This window comes from Lontra canadensis, unplaced genomic scaffold (assembly GCF_010015895.1).
Source record: "Lontra canadensis isolate GAN:19392208 unplaced genomic scaffold, GSC_riverotter_1.0 scaffold27, whole genome shotgun sequence".
Lineage (NCBI taxonomy): Eukaryota > Metazoa > Chordata > Mammalia > Carnivora > Mustelidae > Lontra > Lontra canadensis.
In genome coordinates this window covers 16,663,382-16,687,054 of record NW_022631021.1, presented here as the reverse complement: position 1 = coordinate 16,687,054, position 23,673 = coordinate 16,663,382, and the positions used below count along the sequence as shown (strand labels likewise).

Genomic DNA, 23,673 nt, shown 5'->3' with positions numbered 1-23,673 from the left:
GCTCAATATCACTAATCAGGAAACAAAAAACAAAACCACAATAAGATAATTACTTTATACCTATTAGCATGGCTAGCATGAAAAACATAGAAGATAACAAGTGTTGGCAATGAAGGATGTGAAGAAAATGGCACTCTTGTACATTGCTGGTGAAAATGTAAAATGGCACAGCCACTATGTGTGAAAGTGCCGAAAAATAAAAAATAGAAATACTGTATGTTCTAGCAATCCTAACTCTAGGTATTTATCCATAAGAATTAAAATCAAGGACCACCTTGGTGGCTCAGTAGGTTAAAGCCTCTGCCTTTGGCTCAGGTCATAATCTCAGGGTCCTGGGATGGAGCCCAGCATCAGGCTCTCTGCTCAGCAGGGAGCCTGTTTCCTCCTCTCTCTCTGTCTGCCTCTCTGCCTACTTGTGATCTGTCAAATAAATAAATAAAATCTTAAAAAAAAAAAAAGAATAAAAATCAAACTCTCAAACAGGTATTTACATCCCCAAGTCAGAGCATCATTATTCATAATATCCAAGAGGAAGAAATAGTCTAAATCTCCATGGATGAGTGAATGGATAAGAAAATGTGGCATAAACTGACAACAAAATACCAAAAAAGTAAATTGTGCCAAATGCAACAACACAGATGAAACCTGAGTACATTAGGCTAAATGAAACAATTGTAGAATGATAAATACTGCATAATTCCACTTATATGAGGTATCCATAATATAGTCAAACACATAGAAGCAGAGAATAGTGATTGTGAGGGGCTGAGAGGGAAGGAGAAATGGGGAGTTGTTATTCAATGGGTAGAGTTTTAGCTATGAGAGCTGGTTAACTTTGGAATGTGTTGTACAACATTCTGCCTGTATTTAGCAATACTGTATGGTACCCTGAAAAATGTAAGAGGGTAGATCTCATATTAAGTTTCCTTCCCATTAAAAAAAAATTACGATGTAACCTCAGACACTTAATTTTTAAAATACTTTTCCTAAATTTCGAGGTAACTTTGATAATTGATAACTTTTAAAACTTTACAATTTCATGAGGTTTTTTGCTCATTCAAAATTAATAGTTAATTTTGCTACCTAATTTTATATTTGACATTACACACTCTTTTTTCTTAATGAGCATCCTCTAATTGACATCTTCAAATTTGAAAGTTCCCTACAAAGTGGTTAACCTGTGTCCCCTAGTGATTCCCAGATCTCAGAATGAGAAAGATGGCCCTGAACAGTCCAAATATTACCAGTTAGCAATAGCACAACAATTACTTCATTTAGAGTTATGAAACCTACCTGCTGGTCAGCTATCTCAAAACTGAATGACCTCAAGTTCCAGATTATACTTTGCACCTTACCAAAAACAATCCTTGAACAGGAAGGCAATTGGGCCATACATACCTGTTTGTTCAATGGAAAACTGCATATTCCCTAGTTCAAATATTTGTGATAAGCAACCTTGACAGAGGCAACAAGGTTAAAATTTGACCACAAGAAGCATCAGATAGGAATAAAGTTACCAAGAGAATAGACTATAATAGGATAGGTTCTTTGGGTAGCACGATTAACATCGATAAGTTTCATGGAAATGAAAAAAGATCCTAAACAGAGTAAAAATTGGGTCAGAACTTTGACCCCACCATCATTCAAACAAAGCTTTGTCATTGTCAGCAGGATGCCTCCCTTACCCTGACCCATACATTTTATCTTTGCTGGTGCGAGCCAGGCACCCACTGTGATATGCAATCAGGGGACTAAACAGAGATATACAGAACCTAAAAAGCATAAAGAAAAAGACTCATTGAGAGAAGAAGAGACTCTAAAACCTATGTGGGGCATAGGACATTTGGAAAGGTAAGGAAAGTAAATTTTCAAACTCCCATAATAGGATACAAATTAGGTCCCTTTTAATCTTCCATATAATGCACAAGTGAAGACTGGAAGGACTTAATTATTTTGACATTCTGAATGTATATACACAAGTCATGGCCAAACCATGATCTTGTGGAACCCTCAATTTTATTTTAATTACATCCGACTAAAAGAATTAAGACCCTACCTCTTGTTAGCTATGCTCTGTGTAGACATAGACGTATTGAGAACCATGACTGGAGATCTCCTAGAAAACCCATTCCCACCAGCAGGAATATGGTCATGGTCTGTAGCACTTACTACAAGGTCCAGTGTACTTTGAGAAGTGCTTCTCAAACACCAACATCTGAAGACTGCCTGGGTCAGAATTATCTGGGATGGTTTATAAAATTCCTATTTCTGTATTATATGGAAGCCCCAATGAATCAGAATTTCTGAGAGCATAAACTGTAAATGTGCATGGTGGAGAAGTTCGTTGGCTGATTTATATGACCTGTCTAGAGGAGTCTGAAACTCCATCCTGGAGTGAAGAATCAAAATTTTAGAGTAAGTTTCTCCTTCAACTCACATAGACCCAATGGAATAAGATATTTCTGTTGCTTTCTACTAGCATCACCACAGTCCAGAGTGCTGTGGTTAGGTCATACCACCCCAACTCCAGAAAACTGGTGTCACCTTAGATCAGATACCCATGACCACAATAGCTGAGGACAGCATTATATCACAGTTATTCATTCCTTGGCTAGAACCCTATTCTCCTCTCCACACTGCTGAGATTTCAGAATAGTTTGAAACTAAGCCCTTGAAAGTTTTGAGACCTCCAGAATCCTATTTTTCCTTAATAGTTCATCTAGTTCTTGATGATAGTTCACCTAGTGCTCTCAAATATCCTCTAGCCATAGCAAAATGTTTGCAATACTATGTCAAACTGCTTTGCCTCTATGATCCTTTGCATGTACTATTACATCTGCCTGAAAATCATTTCTATTTTCATCGAATTCATTTCATCCAATAATTAGCTTAAAAATTCCTAAGACATTCTCAACAATCAACTTGATCCATGTGTCTCTATTATCTCCCTAGCTATGTGCCTGTATAACATTACTCATTATATTTTGTATGATTTATTGTTTTATATGTTTCTCTCCTTAAATTATTAGCTCCTTAAAGACTTTGCATAAAAGGCATTTAATAAATCGTTTTTTAAATGAACTGAAATTTCTCTTCCTTGTCATTTATTCTATTTTTGAATTCAACCCATCTTGAACCATGATTCTTTGTCTCTACTAATTCTTCTAAGATTTTACTGTTAGCAGTGATAGTGATAAGGATAAAAAAAAAAAAAAACACTTTATGCCAGTCTGTATGTTAGGTTTATGTGTGTTGAATTCCTTATTTGCATTATCTATTTAAATGTTTTTAATAACCCAGTGAAAGGAATAATTTTTGTAGATGATAACTACAGATATTAAGGATGAGGAAGATTACCCAGCTACTGACTGGGAGAGCTGGGATGGGACCCAAGTCTACCTGACTGTAAAGCACATTCTTTAATACCTCTTTGATAAATATAATTCCTATATAATCTATTGTCTATATCTTTTGAGTCATTGTTAAAGATTTCATGTGTCAAAAGATCAAGGAAAACTCCTAGAAAGATCCTACCCTCAAGCTAAACAATTTGGGTAGGGATGCATGGTTTAATTATCTACACTAGTGCCTCCCAAACTCATCATCAGAACTATCTGAGGTACTTTTTAAATAAGTACAGATTTTTTGGACCCGTCTGTACAGATTCTGATTCTGTTCTGCTATAAGACCCAGGAATCTCTAGTCCCAAAACTTCTCAGGAGATGCTAGCCATCAACAAGACAGAATCACAACAGATTCAATCACAAAGGCTGTTGCTGTGAATGACACATTGGACCAGAAGGACCTCATAGATATAAACAGAACATTCCACCCTAAAACAACAGAATACTCATTCTTCTCAAGGGCACATGGAACTTTCTCCAGAATAGATCACATACTGGGTCACAAATCAGGTCTCAACCAATACCAAAAGATTGAGATTATTTCCTGCATATTCTCAGACCACAGTGCTTTGAAACTGGAACTCAATCACAAGAAAAAGTTTGGAAGACATTCAAACACTTGGAAGCTAAAGACCATTCTGCTCAAGAATGTTTGGATCAACCAGGAGATCAAAGAAGAACATAAACAATTCATGGAAAGCAATGAGAATGAAAACACATCAGTCCAAAACCTATGGGATACGGCAAAGGTGGCCCTAAGGGGGAAATACATAGCCATCCAAATCTCTGTGCTTTTTTAAGAAAAACACAAAAATATCTAAGTTTTGTAACTTTCACTGAAATATATGACCAAGCAAGTACATTGCTAGGGCCCCTCCCAGGACCTTGGGAGGGATCTGTACAAATATTTTAAGGTACTTTTCCTGTTCACAGCACATTTTGAGATACTAATAATTTTTTAACTAGAGTGAGAAAAATTCCATGGATTAAAAAATAAAAGTTTGGAAATTATCAGCCTTGGTGAAATGTCTTACTATGCTCTTAACAACAAGATAATTAAGGATCTTCTTGAAATACACATTCATGGTGTCCTATAATATTCCTTTTCCTTGCCACTTCATGGAAAAAAAAAAAAAAACAAACTACCAAGAAAGTAATGAGATCAGTCTGGAATGTCTTATTCTTGGTATATCCACAATATCTCTGAGTCTATGTATGTTTATAAATTCTCTGCTTAATAAACCATTGTAAATTCTGCCAGGAAACAGAGTTAAACTCAGGGACTTATAACCCTCATTTTTCCCCTGCTTAGTTATATAGTCTGCTGAATCATTTTTAAAAGTATTTTTGGAGGATTTTTTTTGTTTGTTTTTGTTTGCCTCAACTCCACCACCATCACCTAGGACAACATTCACATAAGTTCAACATAAGCAATCAATGTCAGAAGGCATTTGCCTACCATCTGTACTAGCTAGATGAGATGTAACTGATGGTATTACTTTCCATAGGCAACAGAGTAGCAGGAAAGATGGGTACAGAATGTACAATTTCTTCAACACATGCCATCGATTACTATAAAAATGTAAATAATGTGGTTTCAGACACTATAACTCAAAACTAAATTTGAGCAGTAACTCCTCTTAAACGTAATACATTTGTAATTTCAGTAATGAGAAAAAATGAGACTAGAGCTCTTCCTGACAATTCCGGGTGAAAACGCTCTATCCAGCTATGAATAGCATTGTAGCCTGGGTACTATAACCCTGTCTCATTCACAGACTCTTTGCACAAACCCCATATATCTTAGCCTCAGTAGCACACAGGAAATTTTGGTCTGCTTGAAGAAGTAAGACAGTTTTAATAAATCACAGTCTTATAATAATAAACACAGGAAATCTCTGGAAAATTGAACATCTAGTTTTTTTCCCCCTCCCCTTACCCAATACCCTGTTTTGGCTACGCTACTAAAATGGTCTGACACCACACTTAAAAAACTTCTTAAGTTCAGAAGCGTTAAAACTAATTTGGTCTGATGTATAATTTCCTGAACTTCTTTATTCAACATTACCTTTGTATTCTAAGGACTTCTGTACTTCCTAGTACTGGATGGAACACACATGCTTTTCAAGAGTGACCAAATGAAGTAACATAGGACCCCTACTCTTATGCAAATGCAGAAAGGACATTTTAATCATAATCCATTAATGTCTACAAATATTCATTTTTAAATTACAAAATAAACCTAATCTACCCAATGGATTTGCGGGTTATAGACCGGAAGACCAAAGTTTCAGACAGAGAAACCAGTCATTTTATTCAATAACAGTTCCCAGTTTCCTAAGATAAACATAACAAATACACATTAGTTATTCTTTGTTCAGGTCAATGCCTTCGTGACCACCCTCCTGGTCTTCCCGTGTCAAAACAATCATGTTCCCAACATCACTCTGAAGTAGGGGCAAGAAGTCTCAAAGCTCCCAGTACATAATTTTCTTTCCAGTCAACTGTGTTGCCTCTCATATATCATGCCTTTGTGTCTGATAATAACACTGTCAACATTGTTATTCTCCATGCATGGAAGAAGTCATTTTTAAAATACTGTATCTAATTGTACTCATTCTATACTAACTAAATGGAGTTTCCCTTCTTTACTTACAGGTCTTTCTATAAGCCACCTCTATCCACAGTGGAGAGTCACACTGAGAAGAGGGTAGGCCTGGGTTGTTTGAGGGAGACTAGCTCACTGGCAGTTAAGGGCTATAGTAAAGTGGTCTCACTACTGTGAAAAGCAATGCCATGACTGTGAAAGTTGTATAATCAAATACAATGATTTGGCCGCTGTATGGATCTGGAGGTCTCTTTTTTTGTCAACAGTACAGAACGTAGGACTTTAAAATATTGGACAGAGTGACAGATGGCCAACTGCTTAATGTGTCCTGGTTACCAGGTTCTATTTTATTATAACTAATTTACAGATATTCATTTGATTTTAAAACCTCTAAGTTTTAATTGTTCATAGTGATTTCATTCCCATTATCCATTTTAATTTTACAATTGCCTTGTGTCAATATTATGGTTATTGCTAGTATTTAAATACACATTAGTCAATTTTGAGCTCAACAAAGAACCTGATACAGTTTTTGATAGATACAAGAGAAGCAATGAATGGGTGAATGAATAAATAAAAAGGATCTAAGCCATAGAGAGATTTAAAAAATACTTTGCCCAATCACATCGTAAGTGAGTAAGAGTCAGGTTCCAGATTTTCTACCATTCCGTTAGAAAAAGTAGATGTTACTGTATCTAAACAGTAGATGTAATAATATCACTAAAAGCTCAGGAAACCTGCAACCTGAGGGCTTGAAGAAAAGTACAACTGTTTGGGGGTTACTAAGAAATGCATTTCTTAATACATATTGTAAGATGAATTCAATAACAAAATTCATCAGCCTTAACTGAGAGTAATGTTACAATTTATTAGCGTGTCTCATCACAGCAGGACATGAAGGTTGGGAGGAAGTTGTATTAGTGTTCTAAAGTTATTGGCACGAACCAGCTTTCACATGTTGGTATTTCAAAAAGTCCTTAATTACACAGTTTAAAAAGACAAACATGAACATGAATACTTAAAACAACTATAACCAATGCACCTTTGCAATTACAAACCAGAAGCTGTCCAAGACCTTTATAAAATGAACAGCATTCTTCAAAGAATGTTCTATATATTAACAATGAAAACATCTAAAATTCACAGATACTCTTCTAAACTATAATTAAAATCAGACTTTAATTTTATAAATTCAGTATTCAAGAGAAGTGAATCTGGGTAAAAATGTTTCAAGTATAACAAAAAAGTTTTCAAGTATGAAACTTATCGATTCTTTAATGTGATTTTTGGAATGTAATGTTAACTTTAGAATGCTTATTTATCTAAATCTGTTTACTACCTATTATTCTTAGACAATGGTCCAAAAATTTAACCAGACATTTTAGATCAGAGTGTCTATGTTCACATGTGTGCACCTAAAAATTAGACCCCAAACCCCCCAAACTTCACTTTTTAAAAATTAATTATAAATCACAATTCTTTATAAACTTATTAACAAAATATATATTTTAAATCAATCTACTTTAAAATGACTGGTGTAATATTTTTGCTTTCACTGCTCAGTATACAAGATCATCAATTTTTTTAAAGGAACTTCAATTCCTTGGCATACTCTGCTTATTACAAGGGACTGCATTTAAGTGGTTTAGTCAGGAGACATACCAATGGAATGAGTTTACACTAAAATAAGATCGATAATGTTTACCAACAAACTAACCAGTGGAGTGCTGAAAAGAGCATTAAAAAGTTAGACTCAAGTCTTTTCTGTGCCAAAATGTACTTCTATTCAGCTTTTATGCAATTTTATTATATGCAGACCTTCCAACCATCAATGCATATCGATAGTCCTAAAAGACCAGACTTTAAGATCAGTTTAATCAGATACAGAAATTGGCTTTGAACAACTATTTCTTTATTTCATGGGAAATAGTAGAAAAATATGATAAATATAGTAAATTATATATAAGTGAATAAAAGGTGAGATAAAGAGTTTTAACATTTGGTTATGGTTCCTTTTATAAATCTAAGAACAAACAGCTCCCCCCGCAATTTCTTGGTCAAAATATGATTGATCAAATTAAGTAATCATAAAAACAGTACACATGGAGCATAATAAATCTGAGTATAATTATAGTTTTTGGCTTCATGAGGAAAAAAAATCCCAAAATACTGAATTACACCTTTAGCATGAAAAAAAAAAAATAGGAAAGTATAACCAGTAGAGTTGTTGACATTATTGCTCTTAAATATAAGTTTTGCTTTGGATACAGTAGTGAAACTCATGCTAGCTATATAACAAGTTGGTATTGAATGCTGAGTAATATGGATAATGTTAGTAACTCCTATCTTTTCCAATTTTATTACAAAGTAGAACCTTAAACCTGTTCAAAAAGAAAAAAAAAAAGACAGTAAATTTCACTATTATAACTAAAACACTCATTTTCATATTTCCATGTTCTTTTTTTACTTTTTATTTATTATTTTTTATTATGGTCCATGTTCTTTTCTGAGATAAAAGATGTTTTTAAACTTTTTGAATATGGGGTTCCTGGGTGGCTCAGTGGGTTAAAGCCTCTGCCTTTGGCTCAGGTCATGATCCCAGAGTCCTGGGATGGAGCCCCGTATTGGGCTCTCTGCTCAGCAGGGAGCCTGCTTCCACCCCCCCATCTCTGTCTGCCTCTCTGTCTACTTGTGATCTTTAAAAAATAATAATAAAAGTTTGTGAGTATGTTTTAGGCAATTTGCTTGCCTCATGTGAGAACAGTACTGATGAAGTAGTTGTGCAGTATTTAAAAAAATACTTTAAAATATTTCATTCAGTTTAGTCAATGATTAAAAATATAGAAAATGATTAAGCAAAGCCACCCTGGATCAGAGAAATGCAAGAATTTATATCATCATTATTTGTAAGGCTATAGTAAGTAATACCCACTATTATACAAACAAAACTTATATAGGATAGAAATCAAATTCACCACCATACTGTAGAGAGCCTAGTATAGCACTCAGAATATATCTGATTACTCTTAAATGGAGAAAACTTTGACTGCAAATCTAGAGAAATATTTTAATACAGTAACTTAAAATAATGCATGATGTTTGCTCACAAAGAGTAATAAAAAATCTATTTGCTACATTTCATTTCTAGAGTACACTGACATTTGCTTTACAAAAAAGAAAAGAGGGCTGCCTGGGTGGCTCAGTGGGTTAAAGCCTCTGCCTTCGGCTCAGGTCATGGTCCCAGAGTCCTGGGATCGAGCCTCGCATCGGGCTCTCTGCTCAGCGGGGAGCCTGCTTCCCTTCCTCTCTCTCTGCCTGCCTCTCTACCTGTGATCTCTGTCAAACAAACAAATAAATAAATAAATATTTTCTAAAAAAATAAATAAATAAAAATTAAAAAGATTAAAAAAGAAAAGAAAAAAAAAGGACTTCCTACAATTTACTCTTTCAGAAGGAAGCAGGCAATGCCTAGATAATTCAGCACACTGAACTGAATCATGTGTGTAGGTCAGAGATGCCAACCAGGTTCCAAGAGACCATCTGAAAAGGTGTCTGACCAGAAGTTAGGACCTACTGATCAGGTCTAGTCATGAAAGGCACAGCTTCTGGGTATACAGAAAGAATATTCTATAGTGAGGATAGTGATTTCCTATAGCTCTGTGTGCTCACCATCTTCAGAAGCACGGTGCGTATTTGGGGATATGGAGTCAAACTGCAATCTCTAAATTTTCTCTTTTGTTTTCTGGCTTTTTCTTTTTTCTTCTACCCCATCTTCCAGAAGGAGGTGATTCTCCCCTCTTGTGGCCTCCTCTTCCACTCAGGAGCATGTTTAGAAATTGGGACACAGGGAAAAGCTGGCTTCACTTTGGGGTAGAAGAGGTTATGAAGACAAAGGCCTAGGACCCGTTTTCTCCAGCTTCTACCTCATTTCTGCCTTAATCAGAGGTGAGGAAGAAAAAGATCTGGAGGGGGCTGTGGAGACAGCTTTCTCCCCTTCATCTCTTCTGTTGTCTAGTCAACAACCTCTTTTTCAATTACCAACCCGAATTCCACTGGATACACAAGAGTTTTATAAAGGGAGTGGGAAGGAGTGAGGTAAATATTAGCAGCCCTGACAGTGCTAAAATATTTATGTTTTTGGAATTTAGGGATTTCAGAATGCAGATCCTACTTTTCTATCAACTATATTTATTCTTTAATTATCAGTGAGAAAAAATGTGGAACCAGATTACTATATCCTTTTTAAAAACATAAGTGTCATAGATCATAAAAGCAGCTCCAGGGGTATTTCCCATACCATGCACTCTTCTAGAAGGACACTTTCCAAACAAAAGGTGACATCTACCCCCTCCCTTTGAGACTGGATGGCTTTGTAGTTGCCTCAGCTAATAGATTATGGGAAAGTAACACTATGAAATTTGTAAAACTTGGTTATAAAAAGTACATCATTTTTGCCTGTCTCTTGGAGCAGTCACTTTTGCAACACTAAGCCACCATTTTATATGTTTTAGCTGCCATAATGTAAGGATATCCAAACTGGCCTATACAGAGAGACCACGGAGAGTGGTTCTAAGAACACATGGAGAAAGAGGTATCCAGCCAGCTCCCAGCTACCCTAGCCTCCCAGTGCCTGCTGTTGCAGCTCTGACCACCATCTGTGGAAAACCTCTAGCCAGAGGTGCCCAACTGGGCCACATCAAAATTCTTGATAGAAACCACGAGCAAAAACAATAGCTGTTACTGTCTCAGGAGAATGAATTTGGGGATTATTTGTCATGCAGATAATCAAATAGGACCAGCATTCATTTTACTAGCTTTCAGGGACATGTAGCAATTGCATATACGTGAATACACATGTGCACACACATATGGAATATTTGCCACGTGTTACACGATCCATGGAACAACACTGGAAGTACTGAAGCAATCTGAAGAGGCCGTGCTTTAGGCCATGAAATGCTGGGTGGGGGAAATGAGGTAGAAAATATCATATGCTAGTTTTTTATTTTCTTGACAAGCTAATGTAATTTATCCATATGGATATAGCTTTCATAGCACAATTTTATCCCCATCTACTTTGAATAACTATCAGAGCTCATTTACTAAAAGAATTTTGTCTATTTCTTCTCTGAGATCAAATATTGAGCAAATATTGAACAATTATTTTTTGACATGTAAGAAATTCAATGTGCTCAAATAAGTTGGAAGGAAAAAAAAAAAAGCCTATCCAATGTGCTCAATAAGTTGGAGGGGGGAAAAAAAAAGGCTAGAAACTACTGCTTAAAACATAAAAAAAAAATTTTTTTAAAAAGACCCTTAAATTTCTTTTGGGGCACCTGGGTGGCCCAGTAGGTTAGGTGTGAGACTCTTGATTTCAGCTAAGGTTGGGGTCTCAGGGTCCTGGGATCAAGCCCTGTGAAAGGCTCTGGGCTATGCACACAGACTGCTTAGGATTCTCTCTCCCTCTGCAGCCCCCTCTCCGCCATGTGTGTGCACTCTCTCTCTCAAAAACAAACAGACGTTTATAATATAAGCCTGTTTGTAAGGAGGCACTGCTGGTGTGTGCACCCGGACTGCCAATTCGGGAGATAGGAAAAACGAAATGGAGAGCTCACCAATGACTAGTCTGGTGATCCGGACGGTCAGGTACCTAATGCTGACTGAGGTAATTACACTGACACATCTCTGTTACAGAGATGGTGTGTGGAAGGCCCAAAGCTATGCAGTAGGATGGCAATTAAGTGAAAGTCAGTCTTAGTGTGCAGCAGAAAAGACTGTCTTAAACAGAGCATCAAGCGCACTAAGGCAACTCCCCTTGAAGAGAATCAGGGTTAAATTCCACTCCTCCTTCAGCTGCTCCCCCAGAACAAGTTGGGTAAAAGGACTCCCTGTAGTCATGAAATGGAAACTGTGGTCTTGGTAAATCTCTCCTGCATCCCCTTTGGGGAGACGGCAGAGGCCAACTCATCTGGGGTACAACGAATGAGACTTGCACTGGAACACTTCCCAGATGATGATTACCCTGTCAGTAAACTGTGCCTCATAAGCAAAATAATGTGGGGGCTCTGTGTGTGTGCACATGCTTGCTGGCTCTCTCTCATGCACACATGAACACACACACACACACTCAACAGCTATGCTAAATTACCCTCTTCCTTGCTTCTTCTCCACACACGCATCCTTCCAGCAAGAGCAGAGCCAGAAAGAGAAGCAGGGGGATCCTCAAAAGCAGAAGCCATTGCCTCCCACATCTCATCGATGTAAATCTGTATTTGAAACTTCAATCTAGTAACTGTTTTCATTACTAATAAAGAATTCTGTCACACACTGAGAGGAGAGCAGGGAAAAGTTTACCTTTGCTCACACTGTACTTCGGCAATATTTTTTAATTGTTCAACTGATTCGTCAGTAATTGTTATGGTTTTTAAGGGTATTTCTACTTTTACGGAGAAAATCTATCAAATCTAATCAAAATTAATTTAAGAGGGAGCATTTGCTGAGATTTTGCATATGACCTATATAAGCACAGATGTTGTACACATTGTATGTAGTTTTCTTTTATTTTTTTTAAGATGTTATTTATTTGCGAGAGAGAATCAGCAAGAGAGAGAGATCATGAGAAAGGGGAGGGGCTGAGGGAGAGAAAGAAGCAGAGACTCCCCTCCGAGCAGGGAGCCCGACTTGGGGCTTGATTCCAGGACCCTGGGATCATGACCTGAGTCAAAGGCAGACACTTAACCCACTGAACCACCCAGTCTCTCCTGTAGTCTTATTTTCAGTAAGTGATACTCACTTTAATCACTCATGTGAATGAAAACAGTTAAAACCAAATTGCTAAATACTATGAATGTAAAAAGATTTGTTCACTTTTGGAAATTATTATAAGGATTTAAATAGCTTACTACTAAGAGCCACATTCCAAAATTGCAGTAAGCCTATTTTTATAAACATGTTTTCTTTCTGCTATTATTGTTCATTCCATAGAAACTGAGGGGCTATCTGGATTCATTTCAAATGTTCTTATGTTATATGTCACTCTTAGGAAAACTTTTTTCCAGATAAGTTGTAAAGAACATGTTTTGTTTTTTGGGGTTTTTTTTTTTTTTGGTGTTTTAATGGCAGATATTTTATCATCTCTGGCCATTTAGATGATAGGTGTGGGATCCTGTTTTATATGGCACCCTGCTACTGTGGAACTTTTCTTCTAGCTGCCTTGGAAAGCTGCTGCCAAACAAAACAGTGGGAGGCAACTGTAAAAATGCTTTAAAATGCTAAAAAAAGAATAAGTGAACAAGCAGCAATCTAAACATAAACTAGAGGACTATTCCCATGACCTATGTTTAGGGGAAAGAAATAGAAGAAAATGTGTAGAATTAATGGATGACCCATTTAGAGGCACACTCGTTGTCTTTAGAAAACGTAATAATTACTTCAGACCATTACACATAAGCTGTTGGACTAAAATTGTCCTGTCCCATCTCAGATATTAAGTTAAAGGAGTCTGATGGCATGACATTTTCTTCAACACCAAGCGATTAGGATATAAAATTTCAAAAAAAAAAATGAACATTATGAATTAGTTCTGCTAATTTAATGCCTTTTTTTGTTAGCATAAAGACAACAAAATCAGCAGAATTACACGATGAGATGACCTCCACCCACAACAATAAAAACTGCTCTGCTCAGGCAAGCTCACTGAAATCTAAAACCCAAACACAACTATGGAAAAAATCAAAGTGCAAAAATGTGATATTCTCAATATTGCCCTTTGAAAAGTCCTTGATATGTTATGTAGTAATTGACTGGCATAACTTTGGAAGAATCAATCTGATCATATCTTTGATTTAAGCACACTGCCTCTTCCCCCACCCCCATTTTTGTTTTTTTGTTTTTTTTTAACAGATTTGTGATTTATTTTTTTCCCAAGATTTTATTCAGTCATTTGACAGAGAGAGAGAGAGTGAATGTGTACACAAGCTGGGGGTGGGTGGGGAGCAGGCTCCCTGCTTAGCAAGGAGCCTGACATGGGGTTCTATCCCAGGACCCTGGGATCATGACCTGTGCCGAAGGCAGATTGTCACTGACTGAGCCACGCAGATGCCCCTGGATTTGTGACTGATTGATCGACTGATTGATTTTTGGTTTGGAATGCATGTAACCGCATGAAAATTAGAAGTGAAATGTAACATCTCTTTTGTATTTGAAGGACAAGTTTCTTCAATTGTTCCGATGAGGCCTTCCTGATCCGATATTTAAGCTAAACACACTTTAATCTTTAAGATAAAGGCGTCTGACCACAAAGAAGGAAGTTAACTTGCGTGGAGTCTGGTGAGTCAGTCCATCGGCTAGTGAGGCATTCCCTCCAATAACACTGCGGAGCGAGGGTCAGGAGCCAGGTGCTCTGGACTCTGGGCATCCACATGCAGGGAGCCACTCATGGCCCTAACCACCCTCAGCTCTCCCGCGCTCTAGACAGCACTGCTGTCCCCAGGAGCTACAAGGGAAAGTCCATAATTTATTCAGTAAGACTCTGAGACTACGAAGTGTTCATTAAATCTCAATAGGTTAAGTCCTGAGTTCACCTCCAGACCAAGCCCAGAATAAATCATCTTATTTTACGGTCCCATCACCTATATATTTAATGTGAGACCAGAAAGCATTTTCCTATTACTGCATACAGACGGACTGCCTTCCCTTTTGCTCTGACCATTTGATCTTTGAAATAGCTAAACAAAAAGTATGGCCCTCCAGGAAGGGCTCTGGCCTCATCTTTCTGTATGTCACCGGATGTGTCCTAGATTAGTTTCAGGAATAATCTATCAAAGATTTTCCAGTGCTGTGTAATAATAGACTAGGACAAAGGGCATCCTTTTAGCAAAGAATAATATTTTGTAGGCAGCTTTATAAAACCATTGGGAAATAATATCTTGAAAAGAACCTAGTAAAATATATTATCTGAAATACAAGTGTGATTGGTCATCAATTAACATGACCAAGACCTCTCCTTCTTTCTTCATTACCCTCAAGTTTCCAGTTTCTCTCCAACAATAATCTAATTTGTGAAGTGAGCACTAACTGAATCAAACAGAAGATTTAAACATGATAAAAGAGTCTCGCATTCCCTTAAAATTAATGAAAGCTCATAAAATAACAATGGCTAGCCATTTTGCGAAATGGCAATGTCAAGGAAATACATCTAGTCTCATAAAGCTATCTGTGCCTTCCTAAGGAAAAGATTTGTGGCCTGCATTACACAGGATCAAATACATGAACAACAGTAAGAGTCAGTTGCCCATACCGAAAAGTTTAAAGTATGCATTATTATTGTTTCAGACTGATGGCTTTGTTATTTATTTCACAATTACTTACTAAGCACCTACTTACTAGGCACTAAGCAAGGGGGTGCAATGATGAACAAGACAGACTTGGTCGCTCCTCTATAACTCTCACAGTCTAGGAAGCAGGTATTTTTTAAAATATTTACCAAAAGGGCTCCTGGGTGGCAGGTTAAGCCTCTGCCTTTGGCTCAGGTCATGGTCGAGCCCCGCATTGGGCTCTCTGCTTGGCGGGGAGCCTGCTTCCCCACCCCCCCGCCTGCCTCTCTGTCTACTTGTGATCTCTCTCTGTCAAATAAATAAAATCTTAAAAAAATATATTTACCAAAAAATATGCTATTATAAACAGTGACAACTGGGATAAAGAAAAGTTAGATTTTTGTTTCAGGAAAAGTGTAAGTAACCCTGATATTTGAAAAACTGCCTCTCTGAAAAGTGATGTATTACTGGCAATTCTAGTGTGGCTTCTGGTACTTCCCAGGTCTTGCAGTTAAAAGGCTTCACTGTTTTAAGTCTTTTTACATCATCCTATTGTAATTGCAGAGCAATGCAGAAATTGAGAGATGCACAGGCAAGTATAGATAAGGTGCTATAGAGATACAGAGGTAGGCAATCAGGGAACAAGCAGCAACTCGGTTTGGCAGAATCCTCAGGAAAATGAAGTAGGGAAATAAAGTTAAGGTTGGAAATGAAGGAAGGGGCTAAGGTGTAGAGAACCTAGAATAACAGACTAGTTCCCAGACTTTTTTAATAGGGAAAAGGCAATCTCTGAGGGGGCGCCTGGGTGGCTCAGTCAGCTAAGTGTCTGGCTTTGGATCAGTTCATGATCTCAAGGTCCTGAGACTGAGACCCACGTTGGGCTCTGTGTTCAGCAGGGAGTCCGCTTATCCCTCTCCCTCTACCCCTCCTCCCACTAGCCCACTCTCTCTTGCGCTCTCTCAATAAATAAAATCTTAAAAAAAAATAAAGAAAGAACTTAGAAGGTTGTTATTTCAGGAAGATTTTAGAAGCAAAAGGCAAAATATAGACAAAATATAAAAGGAAAAGTGAAATAATGCTTATGAATATCATTTAAGTGACTACCACAATAATTGGCTAATAAGGGTGTGGATTACTAATGTTACCAAAGGGACTGAAGAGATTATAGGTAAGCTACGCTGAGGAAAAATAATTGTTGTGTCAGTCACTTACTGGATATGTAAAAGAGACCTTTGAGTACTGAAGTCCGGGGCTCAAAGAGAATGGATGAGCTATTTACATAAAGCCCAGTAGTTAGAAAGGAGCTTGATTTTGACCCAGCTGAACCTGAGGTACTGGTGACACATCTAGTTGAAGCTTATCGGAGAAGGCAGGACCAGAAGTACAGATCTGTCATCCTTTTAAGGTGACTGTTGATGTTGGAAGGATAGGCAAAGAAGAGAGCACAGTAAGGAGCACCTGGGTGGGCCAGTGGGTTAAGTCTGTGCCTTCGGCTCAGGTCATGATCTCAGGGTCCTGGGATTGAGCCCCGCATCGGGCTCTCTGCTTGGCGGGGAGTCTGCTTCCCCTACTCTGTACCTGCCTCTCTGCCTACTTGTGATCTCTCTGTCAAATAAAAAAATCTTAAAAAAAAAAAAAGAAAGAAAGAGAGAGAGAGAGAGAGAGAAAGAGCACAGAGAAAATTGCTGAAGGCAGAATGTTAGGGGAACCTTAAACTTATAATGAAATGATGCAGAAAAAGATAACTTGGGAAAGTAAATGAAAGAGAATTATGGAGAATCATAGAATGGGATGAGAAAGGAGTCAGTGAAGTTAAGTGCTAGGGAGAGAGAGAAGGATCTAAGGAATGAAAACATGTATTAGATAGTGAAGGAAACTGATCACGTTTCAAAGTCCAGAGCCAAGTCTCAGGAGTCATGATTGCTGCCACATGCCTGCCAACTCTGGGTAAGGCTCTATCCTCTTTTAAGATTCCAGGGGAGCCTGAATGGTGCAGTGGGTTAAGCATACGACTCTTGGTTTTGGCTCAGGTCATGATCTCATGTTCTTGAGATCAAGCCCTGTGTCTTGCTCCACATTCAGAGTGAAGTCAGCTTGGGAATGTCTTTCCCTCTGCCTCTGCCCCTCTTCCTAAATAAACAGACCTTTAAAAAAAAAGGGCGGAGGGCGGGGAAGATTCTAGACAATCTCCTTTGCCTTATCTGTAATAGACAGATTTCTCTAGCAAATATTAAATGCAAAAAAAAAAAAAAAGCAAAGTGTAGGGGTGCCTGGGTAGCTCAGTTGACTAAGCAAACGACTCTTGATTTTGTCTCAGGTTACTGAGATCAAGCCCTGGGTTGGCCCCATGCTGAGCACGGATCCTGCTTATAATTCTCTCTCCCTCAGCCCCTCCCCTGCTCTCTCTCCAACACAACACAAAACAAAAAGGAAAGAGTACACATCTACATTTTTTATTAATATGAGATTATATGGGGAGAGTATCATCAGGCCATCATCAATACTCCATTCTAACAGGCGAAAAAACTGAAGCACCTGAAAATGTTCAGATGATTCACAAGATCGGTAACATAGTAAGTGGATGGCAAGCTCCTAAATTGCTATTTAAGTGCCTTGTCTACCCATTAATTTATTATAACATATAGTCAGGTAGGCTTAGGATAGAGTTCCAAATACTTTTTTAGAAGATGTTTCATGATAGGGGTTTTTCTTTAATCACGTCTCAGTGCATAAGCTAATATTGAGTAAAAACATAGTAAATAAGTCATTATAGCAGATTAATATCACAATTTATATCACAGTATTTGCTAAATATTGGAAAAGTTGAATTAAAGACTCAGGGAATTACGGATTTACATACCTGTGGTACCCATCTGGAGGACACAAAGCTGGTCACTTCTATTACAGACAAGCCAGTTTGGGAAAGTTGGTTGATAAATTCAATTTTTATATCTGTAGGAACTATAACCTATAAGAGCATTAAAAATTATTTTGTAAGTACTTTGTATAAGGTCTATGGAAGCATAACAGAAAATAACTTCCTAACAAAAGCAAATTACATTTAATATGCATACATTTAATAGCAATTCAGAACAAACATAATCATGTAATCTATGAAACGCATGAAAGTGTTTAGAATCTTAATAAATATTTTAACTTAGCATTTGAAATAAACTGTCTAAAACTAATATCAAACTACCTTTTCATTCTGCAGTCCATCCCTAGGTCCAACTTCCACTATTTTAACATACTCAGGGAGTCCAGATAACTGGGATGTTTCCTGAAATGCAAAATACAAGGCAAGAAAAACAGGTTAACTGTGAAAACATAAAATTTGCTTTTTTTAAAAGTCAATCGATTACACTTTGTTAAGTAAAATTCTCACTCCAGAAATGTAAAATAGCAAGAAACCGACACAATGCTACAACCCAAATATCAAGTTTATATTATTGGCAACACGAAGTCATTTTTTTCTTCTAGCTCAATGATATTCAGTCTAATTATGGTCACAACTGGAAAGATTAATTTTTAAAATATAACTGTGGAAACGTAACATACTCAGGATCTAAAGAGCAAACTATTAAATAACTACACGTGATGATAAAGTCAACATTTTTAGAATTAATTTAAAAATTATATCTTTTGGGGTGTCTTGTTTGCTCAGTCAGTTAAGCATTATGGCTTGGTTTCAGTTCAGGTCGTGATCTCAGGGTCAGGAGATCAAGCCCTGTGTCCAGCTCTGTGCTTAGCACAAAATATGCTTGGGAATCTCTCTTCCTCTGCCCCTCCCACTGGTGCTCATTTGCTCTCTTTCTTGAAAATAAATGAATCTTAACAGAAATGAAATTAAAATAGAAGTCTGTTGTGTTAACAGACTTCTACTGAGCACAGTCATAAAGATGCCACACTCCATGAGGAATGCAGCCCTGGTTTTCTGTCCTGTGCCCAGAATGCTGAGGCAGGAGAAATGGGTCAGCTGTTTATTTCCTTTGTCACAAGGCACAACCAGCACCAGAACACAGCTTGCAGAAGGACAGAGCCCCTCCACTGGGACCTAAACCCTCAATATTCCACTGGGAACATCTAACTCTAAGCCCAGTGCAATGCTCTGTTCTACCTTGTGGTCAAATCTGGAATGGCAGAGGGTCTGGACTCTGGAAACTCTGGCCCAAAACCAAGTATTATGCACATGTCATATTTAGAAAGACATTAGTTTAAAACAGGAAAAATATAAACAATCTTTCTAAACATCATATTGCAGTTAATATTGGAATCATCTCCTGGTCTCTCTGAGCCATGTTAAGTAAGTGTAACTACCATTGATTTCTTCAAGGGATCACTGACAGAATCGATCAAAATCAGCACGACCTGTACTTCCCAGTGGCTTTCATTTTGCCTTTCAATAGGAATCATGAGTGTGGACTAACCAATGTGTATTTTCCCACTCTTTCCTTGTGGCAATCATTGACATACACTGGTGAAGTGGCTGGTTTGGAGGCAGAACCCAGTCTGTCTCTATGACACCAAAAAATGCTCCCTGGCACTTTTAGGGCTCATAGCCAATATGTTGTTTTATTGACATTCTGCGTTATCTCAGTCAAGAGACGTACCTAGATGATCCCGGCTACAAATGCTCCACATTTCCATGAAATTGGGCAATCCGATAAGCAAAAATTAACCACAAAGAAAAAGAACTCCCATCTCTACACCTTTTGAGCAGGCTGGAATCCATGCAGCTGGACAGGTGTAGGGTTGAGAGAGGAAGCATGGGGTTATGGGGGCCGCTCAGCTTTAAGCTCAGTTTGGGATGGCAAGCAAGAAACCATGTCTCCTTTACAGTGGTCATAACTGCAAGCAGGCACTGAAGGATAGATGGCAGGGGAAGGTGCAGTAAGTAAGAGTTCACTCTTCTTTGCTGTCACCTCTAGCCCTAGGATTGCAGTAACGAAAAACAAAAACTGGCCAATCTTAAACCGTGTTTTTTCATTATCATGGATTGTTTCCTGAAACTGCACTTGTAACAGCAATTAGCTTGGAGCATACACGGCTGCAGAGGACATCTTTATTAAACAGCAGTGCTTTAACCACCACAAGGAACACAGTGTTTTCTAGGGTATTACAATTTGCTGAATGCAATAAAAGAACTCAAAGCCCTCTTCTGTAACATTGCTGTAGCTAGCTAGCAGAAGGAACAATCTGGAAGGGAAAAAAAAAAAAATCTGAATCCCCTACCCAATACAGCCATTTCAGTCAAAGTGTTAGGTAGAAGCTAGATATGAGCGCTGGAGGGAACACCATGAGGCAGAGTCCCAGGTCCCCGAAGGGGAATGATAGAGACATGAACTAGAGGCAGGGATGGTGACAAATAAGCTACACATTAAAAGCCGGGGAGCACCACATCCTGACCTTGTGGTTTCTGAGCCCTTGAGGCTGACAGACCAAAGAGGTTGTGGAACATGCCCTCTCCTCTTCCACCTTTGCCCCAGGGAAACTTCTATAGTCATTATACTGCATCTGCATTATGGGTACAGCCCTGCAGGATGGAGAAAGCCTGGTATGACAGTGTGTAGTACAGACTTCCTAGGATCCAAAATTCCCCCTCCTAACCTGTGGGAAGAATTCCCCATGTGACTGGAAGCAACCTCCATCAGAGAACACCCCAAAGCACTTTACTGCTCCTCCCAGACCAGAGAGACCCAATAATATCCAATCCATAAACAGCTTAGGGGCTGCCTCCACCTCATGGAACGGACCACTCTCCCACCTTGAGAGTCTGCCTCTGCTTTAATAAACTGCTTTGTGCTTGCTACATTCCTTCTGGTGGTCTTTATTCCAGCACTGATCCCCTCGTAAATCTTCCCGTGGGGAATCCAAGGTCCAAGACCTTCATCCCACCCCACCACGCACACTCTCTCTCACTCATAACGAAAGCGGTGTACGTGCTCAGTTGATATTATTTTAGATTTCTTCGTGAATATCACGCTATTCTTTTGTCTTTCTAGGCATGAGTATTGTATTCCCTCTAGCAGCGTATCTGAGAAATCAGAAGAAAGTTCACATGTTTTCAGTAAGCTCAAAGAGTTAACGAGTCATCCTTGGTGATCTCTGGTCTTTTTCGAGTCATTACTATATCTGTATGGATTTCTCTAAGGAGCGGTAACTATATATCAGCAGGGCCTACTGAAAAAATTCACCTAAATGCTATACAAGCCCATAGAAGTCAGTGATTCAAAACCGATCTCGTGACTTTCCCCACCTCATGCCCCTCCTCAGATATTTCTCCACCACAAGCTACTGATACCTAAGAGGTCCATTTACTACTGGTTTGAGTTTGGCATATTCCTAGCATCGAGCACAATGCCTAATGCTAAGACTATGCTCAATAATTACCCGTTGATTGTATTAGTGAAACTCTTCTTTCACTGGCTTCATTAAAATCATTTTTTTTCCCTCAGTCTGTTGTTATAGCCTCCCTAAGTAGTCTTGCTAATCTTGTTTTTCCAGCATTAGAATCTTTCAGCATCCAGCAGTCACCTTCAGAGACTAAGGTGAAATGATTCACGACAAGCCTCTCATCTTCTACCATCTGCCCTTCAGGCATCCTCAGATTTTAGCCATGCCAAAGTCATGTCTTCCATACTTTAATGTCTGTACACATGAACTTTCCATTGGTAGGAAATACCTTCTGTCTATGGGAAAGACTTTTCAGCAAACCCATTGGTCTTCTTCATGGACAAAGGACTAGCCTGCATTTCTCCCATGTCAGAATTACTTCTGAACAAATTCCAGTCAATGGAATGTAAAGGTGAAAGATATAGACTACTTTTAGGCTTGGCCCATGAAAACATCCCATGCACGCCCCCTCAAGTGCCCTCCCCTTCAGTCAGCCTGATGCCAACGAGTATGGCAAACTTGAAGCTGACAAAACCAAAACAAAACATAACAAAAAATTAAAGAGCCTATCTCTCTGAATCACTGATTAAGAATTCTGTGTCAATTAGAAGCAATTATTTTATGTTTTATGTGAACAAAAATGTTCTCTTAGACCATTTAGATTAGAGGTGTATCTTTATAATTACTAACTGAAGAATGGGAAAGGGTCTGAAATTTTAGCCCACCTGAAAGCTAATTAGTGAGCCTGTCAAGGATGCAGGTGGAAGGCACAAGACTCCTGGGTGAGAGAAACAAAGCTTATTACAGCAACAGCAGTAGCTAGAGGATCATAGTTTGTGCTGGGTCCCCAAGCCCCAGTTCCCACAGAGAGAAGCAAAAAAGACAAGGTAACACTTGCACAAGCAATGAGTTGCATTACAGGAAAGGAATCCCAAGCCTAGTGAACTCGAAACTCTGGTAATGGGTGGTAAGCCTATCTCCATGACTATAGAGATTAACATCATGTTTATTATACTTGACCCTGAGCATGCCTACATGTTGCTTTAGAGGAAGACAGTATCTCCATATTCTAAGATTTTGATCACCCTTAGCCTCTGCTCCAGAAGGAGACACTCTATCATATAAAGCTGTTCCCAACACAAAAATTCTTGAAAAGATTGTTTGGAACCAAGGCACTTGAAACTCTGCTTATAGACATAGAAATTCAAGACACACCTGGAGAATTTTTTCCCAATCCTACCCATGCTTCATTTTTACACTGTCTTGATTTATGGCAAATTTTCACAATTACAAGGCTACTATGTTGGCTCCTCCAATTACAAACAAAGGCTGGGGCCAAATTTGTTCAACTGATCTCATGAGACATTTAATTAAGACTACTCTCAACAGAACTACAAGCAGTAGAAGGCAACTGGCAGTGTTGCCCTCATCCTCCTCTGAAGTGTCCTAGACCCAATCAGCTGAATAAATCCTATGCAATAGAGGCCTCTGCACCAGAAACTAAGAGCTGTTTACTTGGTGCCCGTCTTTTGCTGGTGGGCATGTTGCCATGCTCACCACTAGGGTGGATCCAGATAGCAATGATGGCACTCCAGTGATGGAGACTCGATCAGCAGCTTGATTCCGGGGCCTCAGCAGAATATGGGCCTCAGGTGATTCAATTAGCACAATTCATAGCACCCAAACATGTATCTTTGATTGTCAGTCCGTGGATGTCCAAATGGCAGAAAAGTTAGATAGGGCATTGATGACAACCCCAAAGTAAACCAGAAAAATGGTAATGGCCTGAGTTCTCCTGAATGGGTGGAGTAACCACTACCATTTTTAGTTCTTTGCAACTACAGCAGGGGTTTTACAACTGCAGTAGCCCTATGGACATCATCAGGTCTTGGCTTAGCCACATCACCCCAAACCAAGCCACGGCATCAGGAAAAGCACTGTGAATAGAAGGGTA

General features: G+C 38.5%; 1 protein-coding gene across 1 annotated transcript in view; it reads right to left on the bottom strand.

Moving 5' to 3' along the window:
* The window catches only part of HMGCLL1 (3-hydroxymethyl-3-methylglutaryl-CoA lyase like 1), a 198,039-nt gene that overhangs the window by 125,781 nt on the left and 48,585 nt on the right, over positions 1-23,673 (bottom strand). The window contains exons 2-3 of the mRNA XM_032864504.1: positions 18,526-18,606; positions 18,187-18,294 (exon numbers count right to left, since the gene is read on the bottom strand). Coding sequence (XP_032720395.1) covers positions 18,187-18,294; positions 18,526-18,606 — 189 coding nt within the window. The remainder of the gene's footprint in view (positions 1-18,186; positions 18,295-18,525; positions 18,607-23,673) is intronic.